The sequence below is a fragment of the Sparus aurata genome, chromosome 23, assembly GCF_900880675.1.
Source record: "Sparus aurata chromosome 23, fSpaAur1.1, whole genome shotgun sequence".
NCBI classification, from domain to species: Eukaryota; Metazoa; Chordata; class Actinopteri; order Spariformes; family Sparidae; genus Sparus; species Sparus aurata.
The window spans coordinates 23,364,343-23,382,020 of record NC_044209.1 but is presented as its reverse complement, the minus strand read 5'-3'; the positions used below and the strand labels follow the sequence as shown (position 1 = coordinate 23,382,020).

The 17,678-nt window shown below is 42.0% G+C and overlaps 2 protein-coding genes and 1 non-coding gene across 3 annotated transcripts; 2 read left to right on the top strand and 1 right to left on the bottom strand.

The window, feature by feature from the left end:
* The first annotated feature begins 615 nt into the window (after positions 1-615).
* pla2g10 (phospholipase A2 group X) lies at positions 616-4,772 on the top strand. Its single transcript, XM_030408368.1, has 4 exons — positions 616-697; positions 2,009-2,177; positions 2,815-2,921; positions 4,356-4,772. The coding sequence occupies exons 1-4, from the start codon at positions 661-663 to the stop codon at positions 4,502-4,504; spliced, it is 462 nt and encodes a 153-aa protein (XP_030264228.1). The 5' UTR covers positions 616-660; the 3' UTR covers positions 4,505-4,772.
* Positions 4,773-8,511: 3,739 nt separating this feature from the next.
* On the top strand, positions 8,512-10,951 carry LOC115574978 (tripartite motif-containing protein 16-like). The gene has a single exon (XM_030406697.1). It carries the CDS (start codon positions 8,702-8,704, stop codon positions 10,067-10,069), a length of 1,368 nt encoding a protein of 455 aa, XP_030262557.1. The 5' UTR covers positions 8,512-8,701; the 3' UTR covers positions 10,070-10,951.
* A 4,224-nt stretch (positions 10,952-15,175) lies between these two features.
* On the bottom strand, positions 15,176-15,247 carry trnat-cgu (transfer RNA threonine (anticodon CGU)). Its single transcript has one exon. It is a non-coding gene; the product is annotated as a tRNA-Thr (tRNA).
* Positions 15,248-17,678: the final 2,431 nt, after the last annotated feature.

Below are 17,678 nucleotides of genomic sequence, written 5' to 3'. Positions count from 1 at the left end.
GCGCCTCAGCTCAGGAACAGCCGCCTGACCGCTGCTCAGGGGCTCAAAATGACTTGAGTTTTATGTGTAAACCATTCATTTGAAATTAAGATTAGCATCCAGAGTGACACATCTGTAAAATGTATAGTGTTTGATTTGCCTTCCTGCCTGTTATGTAACATCTGGTTCAGTAAAAAGAGTCGCAAACTTTTCCCTTCAATCTTGTGGCGCAGGGTTGGTACAACACCCCAGAATATCTTTTAGAGGCGAGGATGAAGACAAAAAGAACATCAAGATAAAACAAAAAAAACAGTGATGTTACGTAAAGGAAACAAGTCCTGAATGGTGGACATATAAAGACAAACATGTTTCCACTGCTACCTGTACACATTTGATTTTTACAAAGCTTTAAAAAAGTTACACCCAATGTATTTTATCTGCCACAAAGGACACCAGCGCAGATGAGATTTGGAGTACAAACACGGAGACTCTGGTCTAGCTGAGGAGAGGCAGTGAAAGCTTCAGGCTGTTTCCTCCAGGGGGCATCGCCATGGATTAGCCTCTGGCCAATGGTGATGCTCAGGAGATTACTCAAACAGCGTCTAAAAAAAGCTTGCCACTCAAAGCTGCACTCAGAGTGTGAGTGACTCTCGTGTGGAGTTCAGCTGCCTGTTGCACACCATGACTGCGTTTTACCGGTTACTTCTCCTGCTATCAGGTAAGTTCATTATTTACTTATTGGCTATTGTGGATCTCTCATTAGTTTTGAAATGCAGCAAACTTCAGAAGTTGTTTCAGGGGATGCAGAGGCATTCGGTGCAGGTAACAGCCTCGAGGGGACACAACCCGTGTTTACATCTGCTGAGCAAACCAGTGAAAGTGTTCATCTGAGGCAGGACGTGCAAGCAAACCAAATTACTGAGTTCTACAAGATTACAAACGCTGCCATCATTTAAAGTCTGAACGTCTGTCCAGACAGAGGGCAGATTCCTGGTGTTCATGAGGTGTGAGATGTGACTCAGTGTAAAGTCAACCCTTGGAGTCCTTTTTTTCCCCTATAGCACTGCAGAAACACACACATGTGTCTTATGAAGGAAGACTTAAATGTGCATGTACCTTTCCATTATGTGACCAGGGTTAGGGTTAGGAAATGGAACTTTGTACAGTCAGCTGCTGGTTTATCAAGTACACCGAGCTTAAACACAAATCAATCCTTCCTTCATGAGACTGTGATGTTTGTTTTTTGTTGAACCTATTAAACAGAGGTGTTGATTCAGCCGTATTATACTCACAAGTATTCCGGTTATTCAGGTTACCCCTGTTGATACAAGTGGGATGGACAAAATAACAGAAACATCAAAAGCTGTAATGATTAATTGATTAATCAGCTAGTTGACAACTATTTTGAGAATCGATTAATCGGTTTGGTTACATTTTGGATGGAAAGAAATCTGATTCAAGCTTCTTAAATGCAAAAAAATCTGGTTTATTAATCTAATCTAATTAATCTATGAGACTTAAAGTATAATATATATCTATAGTATATATAAAGTGAATATCTTTGAGTAATGGACAAAAAAACAAACATTTGAGGATTTCAGCTTTGGTTTGGGAAACAATGATGGACATTTTTTCAACTAATCAATTAATTTAGAAAATGATCGACCTGTTAATGGACACAGTATAATAATCATGAGCTGCAGACCTAGAAAAACGTCCCTGTCTACAGTCCAACAGCACCACAAACTACAGCACTCCTGACATAAACTGAACATTACGGCCTTCAGGATTCAACAGTGGCGGACTCAGGATGTTTGAGGGGCAGGGGCAAAAAAATTAAAAAGGGCACCAGCGTGATACATTGACAGTAAAGCGATGGCACTTCACACTCGTTTCTCCTCTGGAAGGGCACGCTAGAGGACACTTTATTCATTATCTCTGTTGGAAAAAATGTGAGAAAGTACTTCTAATGTATATTTAATTAAGTGGTTACTTAATGGCCTTTTTCTTTGTTTATTTCTCTCTACAGTGGCCGTGGCCTCTGCGGCGGCACGCAGGACCCAGCGGACAAAGCGGGGGTTACTAGAGCTGGCAGGAGCCATCAAATGCAGCACCGGGAGATCTGCCCTGGCGTACATGATGTACGGATGCTACTGTGGGCTCGGGGGCCACGGCTGGCCCAGAGACAGAGCAGACTGGTGAGGAAACGGCTTTTAAAAAGAACGGAATTCAAGAATATCACAGCCGGGCACCTGATGATAGTGTGCAGCAAAATGTAAACACTCAGCTGACACTCTATATAAGTCCCACCTATACATTATGTGATGTAGAAGATATATAATTGGGCGTGCAGCGGTGATGGTTAGCCCTCCTCTCACACACATGTTTTCCTCCCCCTGGTTGCCTCTGGTTCTTCCCTGTCATCCTACGTATAGCCTACACACAGTTTCCGCTTCTGAATGAGCAGACCGAACCACAAATGCTGGGCGATGGGATGGAAAAGGAGGGGATGTTATCCAGATTGAGCAGACTCACTCGGTCCGTTGGGTACTTGAAAATAGGTCCAAAAATTCCACACCCAAATCCTAACTGCCGGCTGTTGCTTTTCCTCGTTCGCCGCAAGGCATCGAACCCCCTCAAACCAGTTAACTGCTAACTATCAGTTGTGAAAACTCATGTGGCGATCCTGCCCTGCCTTCAAAATAGCTTTGGTGTGATTCTAACCACAGGGCTGTGACTATTGCCTTCTCGACCCTGTCTTTGTCTGGTCTGGAGTTCAGCTTTCCCAATAAAGACATTTTATCACGCTGTTAATCTTTCTGCACATGTAAATAGGTGCTGCCACAGACACGATTGCTGTTATGGGGATGCAGAACGCCTCGGCTGCCAAACCAAAACAGACCAGTATCAGTGGACGTGTGAAGACAAGACAGCTGAGTGCGGTAACACATTTTCTTTTTAACGCCTGTGCAAATATTTGTGTGTTTGTATTTGGATAATAAGACAGCTGCTGCGATGATAACCAGTATAAAGCACCGACTCAGATCAGGCTGATCTACAAGTATCCACAGTGTTTATGAAGTATCAGTATGCAGGCAGCTGATTGGAGGGGATAGACGGGAAGTTTATGACATATAGCTAATGGTATTTCAAGCCCGCGTAAACCCGCTGTTATTTCTATAGATAAATAGCATCAGCCTCAATTAGATTTAAACATATTCATTCATCCATTCATTCATTCATTCAACCTTTGTTATAATCTGCAATCACTTAAAACTGATTAAACAGACAAAAAAGTACTTTAAAGGAAACAAACAACAGGACAAGGTTACATTCAAGAGCCGAGTGTAGCCACGTGTGTTGCTAAATGTTTAAAATGTTCATAAAGTACGGCTTACACACCAGACTTTGAGCATTAACCAATCACTTGGTACAGAAAAAGACTGTAACTATTCACTCCAATAAAAGTTCAGTTCAAATTCAGGCATCACCTACTCAACCTCATACAAAACCTTTCTGGAGCTTCACAGCAAAACTGTGTCGCAGCATTCTCCTTAACAACTGAGGTAGACGGAGACCTGTTTTGAAATGTGAAGAAAATACAGTTTGTCTGGCGTAAACCAAGTCTCTGGAAAGCCCCAAGGTCTCAAATTGATTTAAAAAAACCTTATTTACACCTTTGACGTCAAGTTGTGCACCCACTGCAGACGGATTGCGTGCTAATGCTTCTAGTTTAGCAGCTACAGTGAAGATACAGGCTTATAAAAGAGTGTCAACACCGATCTCATGGCTTCCGGGGACTTGGATTCTGTCGTACAACCTGAATGGAGCCATTTTATGCATTTTTAATGCTCTCGAACTAGTACCCCTTCAGTTGTTTAGGTCAATGCTACAACACTGTTTTGCAATGACACAGTAGAAGCATTTTGTGGACTTCGAAACTTTACCTGACTTTCCATCTGCATGAGGGTGGGTGGATATTATAAAAGATATTTTTAGTTTGGGTTTTCCTTTAAGGGCTTCATAAGTAAATAGAAACCAATGCCTGCCATCTCTAAATCGTACAGAGTGTGTAGAATAACAGTCAACAGCAACGAATGTTAGGATGACTGATACCCTGAATCTAGAATGGAGGCGAGGGCTCGTCTATAGATTATATCTCTGTAATCCAAGACAGACATGGAGACGTGATTATCACAATCATGTCACAAAACAATTTTTGGTACTTGAAAAAATCAATATAAACTTAGATTAATAATATTCACAATTATTGTTTCTGCAGCGCATGAACCATTAGGATGCAGAATGAATAAAGTCTTTGAAAGCATTGGCGCAACGAAAAATGTCACAGTGGTCGTGTGTGTTCTTCTTTGCAGATGATTTGGAGGACAAATGTGAAAAGCTGCTGTGCAAGTGCGACAGAAACGCTGCGAGATGTTTGAGGAAAGCTCCTTTCATCCGGAAATATGCCCTGTGGCCAGATTTTCTCTGCGGTTACGAACACCCCATGTGTAATATTTACTGACAGAACTGCATCCGGGTGTCCCGTGTGCCTTTTGTAAATAGAGCATGTTACAGTGAAAATGTTAACGGCATTGCTGTAAAAATAACCAATGACACTTGTGTTTTTTTGTAAATGTACATAAAATAAGTTCTAAGTTTCTCCCTGCTGTAGGAACAGAGACAGGAACTTTTAATCAGGTGAGGGCTCTTTGTAATCAGTGGCTCTTTTATTGTGTTTTCGCACCTTTTACATCGAATACCATTTTAATAAAAGACAAAAGAGTTTACACTGCATTAAGAAGCTGCATTTATAGTTGTGATTTTACCGTGACCGCCTTGAAAGTCCTGAGGTTTACAGCCGCAGCAGAGTCACACAAGGAAAAAGGTAACTCGAGCATTTCTCTGTCGAAACTCAGTCAAAGCTCAGACTGAAGGTCGAATGTTATTCAGCCAGAGAGAGATCAGATAGCCGGTCCGCTCAACAGTACTTTTATTTGTTGGGAGCCCGGTGCGGGTCGCTGCCTGTCGTGTTACTGTGAGGTCGACTCCCTGTGCTTTGGGAATGCCTCTGACTGCACTTCATTCATTGGGGGTTTTAAAAAAAGCCGTTTGGAAATGTAGTGAGCTAATAAGGCAAGCTGAGGTTTTCACTGCGTGTCTATTTTAAAGTCTGCAGTGACACGTGTTTCTTCCTCTTTTTTTTTCCCCCTCTGAACCCAGTGTTTTAATACTTCAGCTGCATTGTCTGCAGATGCAGTAGAAGTACACAGATCCTAGCAGTAACACAGTGTAGAAATACACTGTTATACGTTAGAGATGTGTATTAGATGTTTACCTAAGCAAAAGTATGAAAGTATTACCATTAAAATATACTTGAAGTGCCAAAAGTAAAAGTAGTCATTATGCAGAGTGGCATAGAATAATAATAATGCGTTCATTACTTTCGTGTTGTAGCTGGTAAAGGTGGTTTACGTACCTCTACTACTTATAGTTTATCTTGGTAACTTGTGGATTTCCTCTCTGGGGTCAATAAAGTTTTATCTTAATCTATGATATTACATCATATTTACTTGTGGATTATATTTGCCTCTGAGTTGTACCTCAAAACTGCACCGAAGCAAAGCTCCACCACCGGCTGCACTATGTCACGGACATCACAGCCAGCTGACGGATTCAGATCTTATTTCAAAAACTTAAATCTTACAGTAAAGATGTGTGATAACTCTTAGACCCTTTCCTTTCCTAAGAAGGACATGAACATTCCTTTAAGTTGTTTTGATAGCATCACAGCATGCTCTCAGATTGTTGTTCTTTAAGGAGATTTTTTCAGGAAGTCTACGGTCGCTAAATAGCTGTTAAGTGATCTCATATCCCCTTAAAATTATGAGCATGTGCGTGACCTCATCGGCTGTTTCAAGTCAAGTCAATTTTGTTTCTACAGCCAAGAATCGCAAATCACGGTGCCGCAGTGGGCTTTACAATCCGTACAGTGCACAACATCTTCTGTCTTAATGCCCTCGAGTGGGTGAAGAACATTTTCCCCTAAAAAATCTGTGTGGCAGGAAGAAAAATAGAAGAAACCTCAGGACGGGATTTTTCTCGCTGGCAGGAAAAAAACATTCAGTAGATGTCACATGTAGAGGACACACCAACAAAACCACAACATATACAGATTACAGCAGCGGAAGTTCAGTCACAAGTCGAAAATAAATGTGAACAATGTGAATCAGGAGGACGATGGAGCAGACTGAGGCGTCGCCAAGTGGCACCTGTGACGTACGACCTCTCCGTAATGGTATATACTCTGTATATACTCTGTTCTTCACATTTGCAAACAGAAGAAATGCATTTCACTTGTACACACTTTGCAGAGTGGGAAGCCTTCACCAAAGAAGTAGCAGAAAAATCAGCTGGATTGTTGTGTGTGAAGTTTGAATATTCACCTGTAGATGGTGCCATAGGAACTAAACTTCGAGCTCACTGACTCAACAGGAATTGAGCATTTACTGTGTGTGTAGACTTCCAAACAATGACAGAAATTGCACCATATAATGATGTTAAATGAAGCTGATATCATTGTTATTTTGGTCTTCATAAAACACATTTTATGTTATGAAGTCTGTAAACGAGCTGCCTGTTGCTGACTGTGAGTTTGAATGTTTAACACGCAGTAAATTACTCTATTTTGGTCCACCACAGTTGGTTTTGGGTTTGGCTCGGTGAGACCCCTTCAGATCGAACCGCTGATAGTCGAGTCAAAGCCTTCATTTTCCCTCTGACACCCAGTAAACAGCACCACCATCAGGGCTGTAATCACAGTAAACACAGTCCTCCCAGATGTTGCAGCTGAAGTGAACGTTCACGCTCCTCAACAGCGTCTGCGAGCTCACACAGGAATCACGGTGCAGCGCTCAGCTCATGAGTGTGTGGACTGAAATGGGAGATGATGCCGTCGTCCAGTGTCCAGCAGGACGGGGAGTAAGTATCTGGGTCATGGCCCACAAACACTTGCCCGATTGTGTCCAACCTTCAGCAAGGAACGAGCTCTGAAAGTTGTGGAAGTCGTGCGCTACATCTCAGAGGGTGGTTCAGCGTCCCACTTTCCTGCTTGTGTAGGCTGTTCTACCTCTAATTTGTGCAAATCAAAATAAAACTTATTGCAATTAAGGTTTTGCTGGCATTGCTCTTCTTACCACAAATTGCTGTATATCCAATTTAACTGAGAGTGTTTACATGCAAACAAACCCATTTTATATCAGCGTTAAGAGAAAGAACGTGTTGTTTCTGTGGTGTTAAAACTAAAAATATTTATTCAATTAGTTATATTCTTAGCTCAAGTAGATAATTTGCCAGTGGCAGCTGTTGGAGTTCGTGTGATCTGAAGCTAGATATTGCTTCACAGTTGCAGAGCCCTCATCTGTTTAGCATTCCTAACAGAGGCTGCGCTTTCTAGAGCAAAAATAATTTGATCTTAACTTTTTCTTTTACCAAAAGGAACATTGCAGAGTTTGAGTCACCAGAGCTGCTGAGAGATGAGCATAAATTTGATACCTCTCATGGATTGTACTTTTCTGGCAACGAACCCAACAGCCTATCCACATGCAAACCTTCACAGTGATGTGTGGAGGGGGTTCATTAGTTTCTAAAACATCAAATGTCTATATTCCAGTGCTCATTCCATGATGGACAGAGGTCGAAGTCAGAACAAAGACGACGCTTTGAGTGTAGAGATTGGGAAAGTGCTGAATCTCAGACTGGTCCTGTTGGTTAGAATTTCATAAGTAGAGCTGATAAAGACAAAAACACTCAGACAACACTGAAAGACAAGTCTCAGTTATGTGTCAGGATTGAGTCCACTCACATCCCCAGAAAATAGTTTTTAAAGGGCCTGCGTTATGCTCACTTCCAGGTTACATAATTTTAAAATTGAAACATTCTTTATTTTCTTATGCTGTTCATTGCTGCAGCACCTCCATGCACTCTGCCTGAGCGCTCCGTTTTAGTTCCTGTCCCTCAAAGTCTGCTCTGATTGGTCAGCTCTCACAGGCATGATCAGGCACCGTCCGCCATGTTTCTGCGTCAGTTCTGCCGGTGGCTTTTCTACATAAAATATTTTTATAAAGCACCTAGACCTGCTTTTAATCTCCCTTTCTACACTATATGACCTTTAATTCAACAGCTCACATAGACTGTGTTCAGGTTTTAAAACATATAAAGCATCTTTATCTGTTTACAGGACTGTGATTGAATTTAGAAAATTTAGAACATTTTTCTTTTTCTTTTATTCTATTCTTTGTATTTTTTATCAGGCTGTAATCGAGGGGTTTTCCTTTTTGCATTGAATAGAGAGTTGTTGGTTACAGCTTAGTCTTTAAATCACCCATTTTCTGTGTGTGTGTGAAAAAAGGCCACGACTGCATATCATTGTGCATTCCCGCATTGCATAATGACAATAAAGCTGAAACTTGAGCCCTTTGTAACTCCCCCCTCTTCTTTTTCCTGCTCTCACACACAGTCCGCTCCACTCTGTCTACGTTTCCTCCTTTCCTCTCCCTCAGATCTACAGATTGAAGATGGGTGTAACTAACATGGGGGGGGGAGTACGAGAGCAGACAGGCCCTGCTCACTGCTGACAACACATTGTTTTCAGATCGGCGCTAAAAATAGTTTCACTTCTGGGAAAGTGAAACTCACAGAGCCGTTGCCACAGAGAGGTGAAATGGCGGAGAAAGCAGTCCAGCTGGAGAGGGAAACCTTCTCCTGTTCGATCTGTTTGGATCTACTGAAGGACCCGGTGGCTATTCCTTGCGGACACAGCTACTGCATGAACTGTATTAAAAGCTTCTGGGATGAAAAGGACGAGAAGAAAACCAACAGCTGCCCTCAGTGCAGGCAGAGCTTCACACCGAGGCCTGTCCTGGTGAAAAACACCATGTTGGCAGCTTTAGTGGAGGAGCTGAGGAAGACTGAACCCAAGGCTGCTCCTGCTGATCTGAACTGCTACGCTGGACCTGAAGAGGTGGCCTGTGATGTCTGCACTGGGAGAAAGCTGAAAGCCCTCAAATCCTGTCTGGTCTGCCTGGTGTCTTACTGCGAGAAACACCTCCAACCGCACTATGACGTGGCTCGGTTAAAGAAACACAAGCTGGTGGAGCCTTCAGAGAAGCTCCAGGAGAACATCTGCTCTCGTCATGACGAGGTGATGAAGATATTCTGCCGCACTGATCAGCAGTTTATCTGTTATCTCTGCTCCATGGATGAACACAAAGGCCACGACACAGTTTCAGCTGCAGCAGAGAGGGCCGAGAGGCAGAGAGAGCTCGAGGTGAGCCGGCAAAACATCCAGCAGAGAATCCAGGGCAGGGAGAAGGATGTGAAGGTGCTTCAGCAGGAGGTGGAGGCCATCAACCGCTCTGCTGATAAAGCAGTGGAGGACAGTGAGAAGATGTTCTCCGAGCTGATCCGTCTCATACAGAAGAGAAGCTCTGATGTGAAGCAGCAGGTGAGATTGCAGCAGAAAACTAAAGTGACTGACGTCAGAGAGCTTCAGGAGAAGCTGGAGCAGGAGATCACCGAGCTGAAGAGGAGAGACGCTGAGCTGGAGAAGCTCTCACACACAGAGGATCACAACCAGTTTCTACACAACTACCCCTCACTGTCACAACTCAGCGAGGCTACACACTTATCCAGCATTGAAATGAGTCCTTTGAGGCACTTTGAGGATGTGACAGCGGCTGTGTCAGAGGTCAGGGATAAACTGCAGGACGTTCTGAGTGAGAAATGGGCAAATATCTTAGAGACAGTAACCAAGGTGGAGGTTTTATTGTCAAAACAAGAACCCAAGACCAGAAGTGAATTCTTAAAATATTCACGTGAAATCACACTGGAGCCAAACACAGCACATCCTCGGCTGGTATTATCTGGTAGGAACAGAAAAGCAACTAACATGGGTAAAAATCAGTTTTATTTTAGTCAGCCATACAGGTTCACTGAATGGCCTCAGGTCCTGAGTAAAGAGAGTCTGACTGGGCGTTGTTACTGGGAGGTGGAGTGTGGAGGTAGAAGAGTTGGTGTAGCTGTCGCATAGTATCAGTATCAGCAGAGCAGGGGCGTGGAAAACATGTGCATTTGGATACAATGATAAATCTTGGGCGTTGAGATGGGAGACACACGGTTTTGACTTTTGGTACAACGATGTCAAAACCCCTGTCTCAGGTCCTTGTTCCTCCAGAGTCGGAGTGTACCTGGATCACAGTGCAGGTATTCTGTCCTTCTACAGCGTCTCTGAAACCACGACTCTCCTCCACAGAGTCCAGACCACATTCACTCAGCCTCTCTATGCTGGACTTTGGCCTATGGATATTGGAGACACTGCTGAGCTCTGTACATTGAAATAGACTGAAATAATTGAAGGCACAGTGGATTGAATCATGAGGTTTAAATCTTTGTTAAGCAAATATTGAAATGTTTTGCTGAGACCTCATTGCAGATCACCTGTCAGTCAAACATTACCTGGTGGCACTTTGTCTTCTCATTTGTTGTTCTGTATAAATGCTTGAGTTGCTTTAGGTGGCACTCCTTCCTTTGTCCGTCCACTGCCCATGAGGACCAAAACCTTACTGCATGGGAGCATAAGCCTCTCTGCGCTCTGAATGTTTGTTGGTTGTTTGCATCAATATTTTGGGATGTTATTGTTTTGGTTCCCACTGCACGGTTCTGAAGATCGAAAGCAGATCACAAATGTGCAAAGAAATCTCTAATCACATTTATATTGATATGTTTTTTCAAATCCATATGTTGGTTATGTTCAAAGTGATGCACAAATGAGGCACTATGATGTATTATGCAATTGTAATATTCTTGATTATTATTATTTTCCTTTAAACAGCTGAGATTCTGGTCAGACAAAGTGATTGTGGTGAGATGTTTGAACGAGCTGAATGATTATATAATAAATTTAAAGAACAAAGTATTTCTCTTCTTGCTTTCCCTCCAGGGTGTCATACCAAGCTGAAGGTGACACCATGAAGCTGAAATGTGATTGTGACTGAGGCAGTTTCTCTCCCAAAACGCCACAAACTGACACATAAAAACACACACAACAACCCGCGCTGACCTCGTGTTAACATTTCAGGAGCAGTGTTGCGCTCTTGAAGAAAAAAAAACAGCAATTGAAGAAATGCCAGTCGCCCATCCTACATATGCATGACAGCGTGTTTGTCACAATGAATGAGCGCATTCTTTAATCCCTGCCGGGGCGAGCCGACAGAACCTGTTCCACGCTAATTGCGTCCTTTAATCAACTGTTTGGCTCCCCAGCCGAGAGCCAGATGGCACACAATGAAGTCTTGGCTTAAACGGCTCCAAACATAAACAATAACAGCCATGTGCCGAACAAAGTCTGACTTCCCATCAGCACAAGTTGTGTGTTCCTGCTGGGACTCTCCGGGCACTTTGTTTTCTTTCAAGGACAGCTTTGCTCGACTGTCCACTGATGTGCTGTGTTGTGTTTAATTATATAAAATCCACAAAATAACATTTGAAGAGAAAGTGTTGAAGGACTCCAGTCTCGGTTCAGAATGCTGCCGCCCACACGAACGACGAGGAAATCAATGTGTGTGCGGCCGGCAGCAGCAGACCAGGTCCTGCTGCCAACATCCTGCATGTTACACACTCTTTCATCCTCCTCCTCCTATTTTAGCCCTTAAAGAGAATAAAATAAAGAATATAAAAAAGTTGTGTGGTTCCATCACAAAAGTAGAAATGCTTGTATAATTATAGAGGCCTGGTAAATTAAATTAAAATCTGCATAACTTGACAGGAAGTGTGCAGCACAGTAAAAATGTAATTTTGTCTATAAACATTCAGCGTCGTAAAAAGTACCCAAACGTTATACTTAAGCAGAAGCACAGATATCGTGTTGAAATATTACTTGTACATGTGAAAGTCGCCAAAATGAACAGTATGTAAAAGTCTTGAGTTGTCTTTAAGTGTTAATATAGTTTAAAGTAAAGTCTTAAAGTATGCAAAGTCTTGAAAATACAAGTACAATATATTATACAGGCTACAACTGATTGGCCTATTTGATATCTATAACTTTCCTGGTTATCAGACTAGATCAGTTTGAAAATGTGATACTCTGGCTATGATGCAACGTGTTATCTGTAAAGTAACTAGTAACTGAAGTTATCAGATAAATGTGGGAGAGTACAAGAACAGTATTTGCCTTGTGTATAAGGGAGCAGAACATGGAATAATCAAGCAAAGTACTTCATTGTATTTGATTGAATATACTTATTTACATTCAATCAATGTAAATATTTTAAAACAAATTCAAGAGGGAAGACACCATACTAGTTACAGTTTAATACTATTATACAATAATAGCAAAAGTGTGAAAGTGATTCTGATTAATGACCAAGTTTAGGGAGGGGGGAAAATATGCAGCACAAAATCTGCACACAACTCATTTACAATGTTAAGTAGCCAGTAATAATTACTGATATGCAAAAGTTTATTTGGATTAATGTTTCCACCATCTGTCATTACCTCAGGCTGCCACCAGGGGGCTGAATTTACTGTAATTTATGAGTCGATCAAGAAAGGAAGCAGCCAGAGGGGTTATATTTCAGCATGACACATGGGAAACACAATAACAGTGTAACATAATGTGAAAATGAAAACTGAGGTGAAGAACGTGGTGACTAAATCTGACCAATTAGCTCCCTCAGGGACACACACGTCTCCTAATTGGAAGGGCAGTGCTTATCTGCTTTGTTAAACCAGCTTAGTGAGGACTAACAGAGATCTGTCTACCACACGGCCTCCATCTGTGCCACAAAATCTCCAGGAAAAAGGGCGGCGAGAGTCTGATCATTGAAACGTAAAGAATGCACACACTTCTCCCGTTGCTATATCCGGAGTTTGAACAGCAGGTGTGAAAAGGAAAAAACTATTTCGAACGGTCCTGATAATTGCTTTCCTAAGCTTGTTGAGGAAATGTGACGCGACATGCTCGTTTCCACCAGAGTGAGATCGTGTCATCTGCTCCTGTAGGTTCACGTTTATGGTGAGACATTATTTCCGGATGACATTCTTGTTTAATTCAAACTGTCTCCAGATCTGTTCGTCCACCATAAGGTAATATTAGGTAAGGTTGATGGATTGTAGAAAACAAAAAACATAAAAAAATAAAAAAATAAACAAACCATGTCAGTGTATTTGTTCTCTCACCATCTGTCCTCCCAGGAAATCCTCCCGGGGAGGAAAAAAACAGAATAAAGTGTTGTCTCATATTACTTTCATAGATTATGGGATCAGTGTTTTTTTTTCACTCTATTATTATTATTGATACTATTCACATGCACACACACACACACACACACACACACACACACCAGCACAAAAATCATACAGGTTACCATGGTAACAAGCTGCTGGCACTGCAGCATGTCAATCACAATGGCCTTGACAGCACGATGAGCTCTTTTTTTTTTCCTTTTTTTCGTTAGAGCTGCTGTGGAAAAATGATCTTGAACGATTAAGAGAACAAATTCCTCTTAAACGAGCTCTTTACCTCAACGTTGAATCATAATGTGAGGAGACATAACAGAGCCCTGCCGTGTTAATCAAACCCTCTGTATATTTTGTTTGTTTACATGCTCGCATCGTGTCATAAAAGACAAAGATGAATAACATCCCGAACCGGCAATTTCACCATCTGGATCTGATTTGCAACGACCAAGGTGCTGATTTACATTCTAAAAGCAGCATTTCACCTCACAGCGATGGCAGTTGGAGGCTGGACATTATCCACCAGCGATGTGCTGTGGATGTTGCCGACTACGGTTTTTTTTATTTTGCAAAACACTGCAGCAGCTTCCAGTCGTTTCCCTCCCAGCATCACGCATCAGTTTACAGCGGGTCACTTACAACAGATGGAACGTGATGATACGCTGCAGCATGAAGCGGATATGAATCATTGATGCCATACAATGAGCGTTACCCAGGAAACCGCGCTAGACTTCCTCCAGATGTGTGTGCACACTGGAATACTGTGCAAAACACTGTTAAATTACATTTGATGAAATTCTGAAAAATACACAGCTGATTGATGAAATGTGAGGGGAGGTTGTTTCACCTCTAACCTTAAAAACATACCTGCTCAACTTCAGGTTAGAAAAAATGGTCTTAAAAAGTTCTGCAGGAACAACCGCAATAATATTAAAGAAAAGGGGGGAAATCTGAAACTAAACTTAAAGAAACAGCTCACCCAGAAATGAAAGTTAAGTCATTAACTAGTCAACCCCATGCCGATGGGAAATATCAGGTGAAGTTTCATAGTCAGCAACACATTTCGTAGGCAACTGGACATCTTTCAGTTTCATGAAGACGTTTCACCTCTCATCCGAGAGGCTCCCTCAGTTCTAACTAACTTCAGGCTTCTGAACTCTGTGTGAGAGTGTCCTTACCTGTTGACCCAACAGGCCTCCATGTGGGTTGCAAGGGCTAGGTGAGCCCAGGTGTGACTTGTAGTTAAACTGTCTGTACTGCAGTGTAGGTGGGTGAAAAGTAATGTCGTAGGCCACCTCCTCCACTATCTGTCTTCTCTGGCCAAGATGGCCTACAGCTCCCCTCCAGTGATTAGAACTGAAGAAGCCTCCTGGATGAGAGGTGAAACGTCTTCATGAAACTGAAACATGTCCAGTTGCCAACGATACAGCACTTGGATTTGAGTAAATAAGATATTGTATATATATTAAATATATATTTATAATAGACCAGACCTCTGAACACTTGATATTTTACTTACATATTTACTTTTACTTACTTTTACTTACTTACTTTTTTTTTATACCATTCTTTTGTTCTTCTAGTTGAATGTTTGTTATGTTATGTTTAAGTTCATGTTCATGTTTACGTCTGTACATTGTGAGCAAAGGAAAAAAAACTGTGTCAAATTCCTTGTGTGTGTTCACATACTTGGCCAATAAAGCTGATTCTGATTCTAAATTTTGATTTACATTTCACTGCACAATCCTGTGTTGTAGCATTACAAAGAAATAAACTTTGTCATGTGTCAAATCAAAGCAGAAATACACAATGCTGATTGGTCAGTGTGGCTCTCTTCTTAAAAATAATAAGATTGGTAAAAACATGAAAAGGTGACTCTATTGAATAAGCTGTGTACAAAAGGCACGGACGGGGTTCGAACCCGCGATCTTCGGTTTACGAGACCGACGCCTTACCACTTGGCCACCGCGCCTGCGCTGATTTCCAATCAGTTGCCTTTAAGAAGTTCTCGTTTCCACCCTGTCTGTGATTGCAGGCCATAAATATGCGGGCGCGGTATGTTGCCATTGTTCTTTACATGATGCAGAGACTCGACTTCCTCCCCCCGACAAACACAAGAACCACGTGAGCTGCTGAGACAGGCTATATGGATACACGCGCTGCTGTAACCTGACCACCAGGGGACGCTGTTACCTACCGTGTGCGCACAGCGTGTGTCTGTGTCGGTGGCAGCTTCCAGCAGCAGAGGTCTCTGCTCGCCTTCCTGCAGTGTCAGCAACAACAAAGAAGCACAAAGGAGGTGAGAGCTCACTCATTACACTGTCATCCCTCTTTTTTCTCTCTCTCTTTTACATACACGCGTTTAATTAATTGACAAACAAAGCAGTCCAACACAAGTAAAGGTGACGCCTCCTACCTACAGGGAGGGGAAAGCAGTAAATCATACAGTTGTGCAAAGCAAATTCAGCAAGTTTAGTTTATGTTATTTAAGAAGTGGCAGTAGATATTAATAAAACACGTGATGACGCATGAGTGAATATGGCAGCATTACCCAAAAAGCTATTTATTAAGTGTTACAAAGACGAAGCAAAATAAAAGACAGCTGTTAAGATCAGTGGAACCAGCAGTGATATACATACATAGCAAGCAAATCTCTATCTGTACATGTTTCAGTGTATAATGTGGTTTTGAATTGTATACCAGTAGGCTACGTTGTTGGTCATAAAAGAAAAGCCGCTGGTTCATAAATCAAATCCAATCAATTGTGTTAATATAGCCCAGGATCACAATCACATTGCCTCAGTGGGCTAATATCAGCTGATTATATCACCAAACTAATATTCTATCAGACTCTTTAGCCCCTGAAGTACTCGCATACAGCACTAATGTATGACGACAGAAACAAAACACAAAGCAACATCTTGTAAAAAATGCTGTTAAGTGGAAATTTTGTGGTGCCAGAGAAAAGGTCAGAGGTCACCACAATCAGTGTTATGTCTAAATAAACAAACTCTCTTTGTTTTCATGACTGAATGAGCTGAACACACAAACTGACCTTAAAGGACAACACAGTCTCATACTGTACATTTACTTTGTTTACATGTGGCGGACCCTGCCACCTCTCTAGCTTCACACAGTGTTCTGGGGACCTTATTCTCCCCTGACAACAGCTTGTTTATTCAGTTCTGGAAAAAACAAACATTTCTGTGTTTGTATTAGTACCTCATTAATAATGCAAATATTGAAATTCTTCTCCCAAAACTACAGGGTACATAAACAACTGCATAAAGGGCTCCTCAAAATTAATTTCATCTCATTTGTCGGTTGATATTTCTGTTTTTAATCAATTTCTAACAAAATATGCCTTTATTAAGTTCCTGGGACACAATCAGTCTTTTACAAAGCGGTGGGGACGCGTCCACAGCGGCCCTGAACGACACCTATGGGAGCCACTAATGTTACAGTGTGCAGCCTCGTCAAGATGTTGTATGTGAATCCATACTGAGCGGGCTGAGATTGTGAGATTGGGCTTGCATAGCTAATAACTATGAGAACCGGTCGGCTGCCTGTAATTCTCTTTCTCAGCGATACAATATGCATGAAGCCCGACTGCAGCTTTTCTCTGTCTTTCTTTTCAAAACATCAAAGATGAATGCTCGCCCGAGGGCCTTCCCCCCCCATCCCCTTTTTTTTTTCGGATCAGATATCCTAGAGGCTGTTTGAAAAATGAATAAGACTCATTTCCATTGGGAATGAGTTAGCAGTGGAAATCACAGATGTGGAGTATTCACCTTGACCTGCTTACAACGAGGCGTCAGCACGCAGACGAGAACGGGGTGGTGGGGGGGGGGCTCCGCTGAATAAACCACATAGGTAGATTTAATTCAGAGCACCTTGAAATGTGACACAGGGAGTTCAGCCCTGCTTTAGTTTTCCATCTGTTTGAAAACTTTTACAGAAAAATAATAATTCTAGACAGCGTTTAGGCTCATTCCAGCCCCACGAGCCATATCATTTCCAGATGCACAATAAATCTATCTCCCATGTCCCAAGGTTTTTTGGGGGGGAAATGTGAATGCCGACAGTTGAGCTGTAATCCTTTTAGGGCGTGAAATATTTGTTTTTCATCCGTTATATTTAGAATTTATTCTCTCCGTGCCCTTAAGACGAAGCTTTATTGAACGAAATGTCTTGAAAGCTCAGTCGCTTGTTCAATCTATAACAAATACTGATCGCCTTAGCGGATCTAAAGAAATGTGCATTTTCAGTTGATTTTATAGTATCAATGTATTTTCTATTTCTTATCATAAACCTCTGCAGCATCACAACCGGGGAGAAACAATGTGTTCCAGTCAGAGATCACACCCGATCTGTTTTTGTTCATGTGGGGAACACCAAGCCGC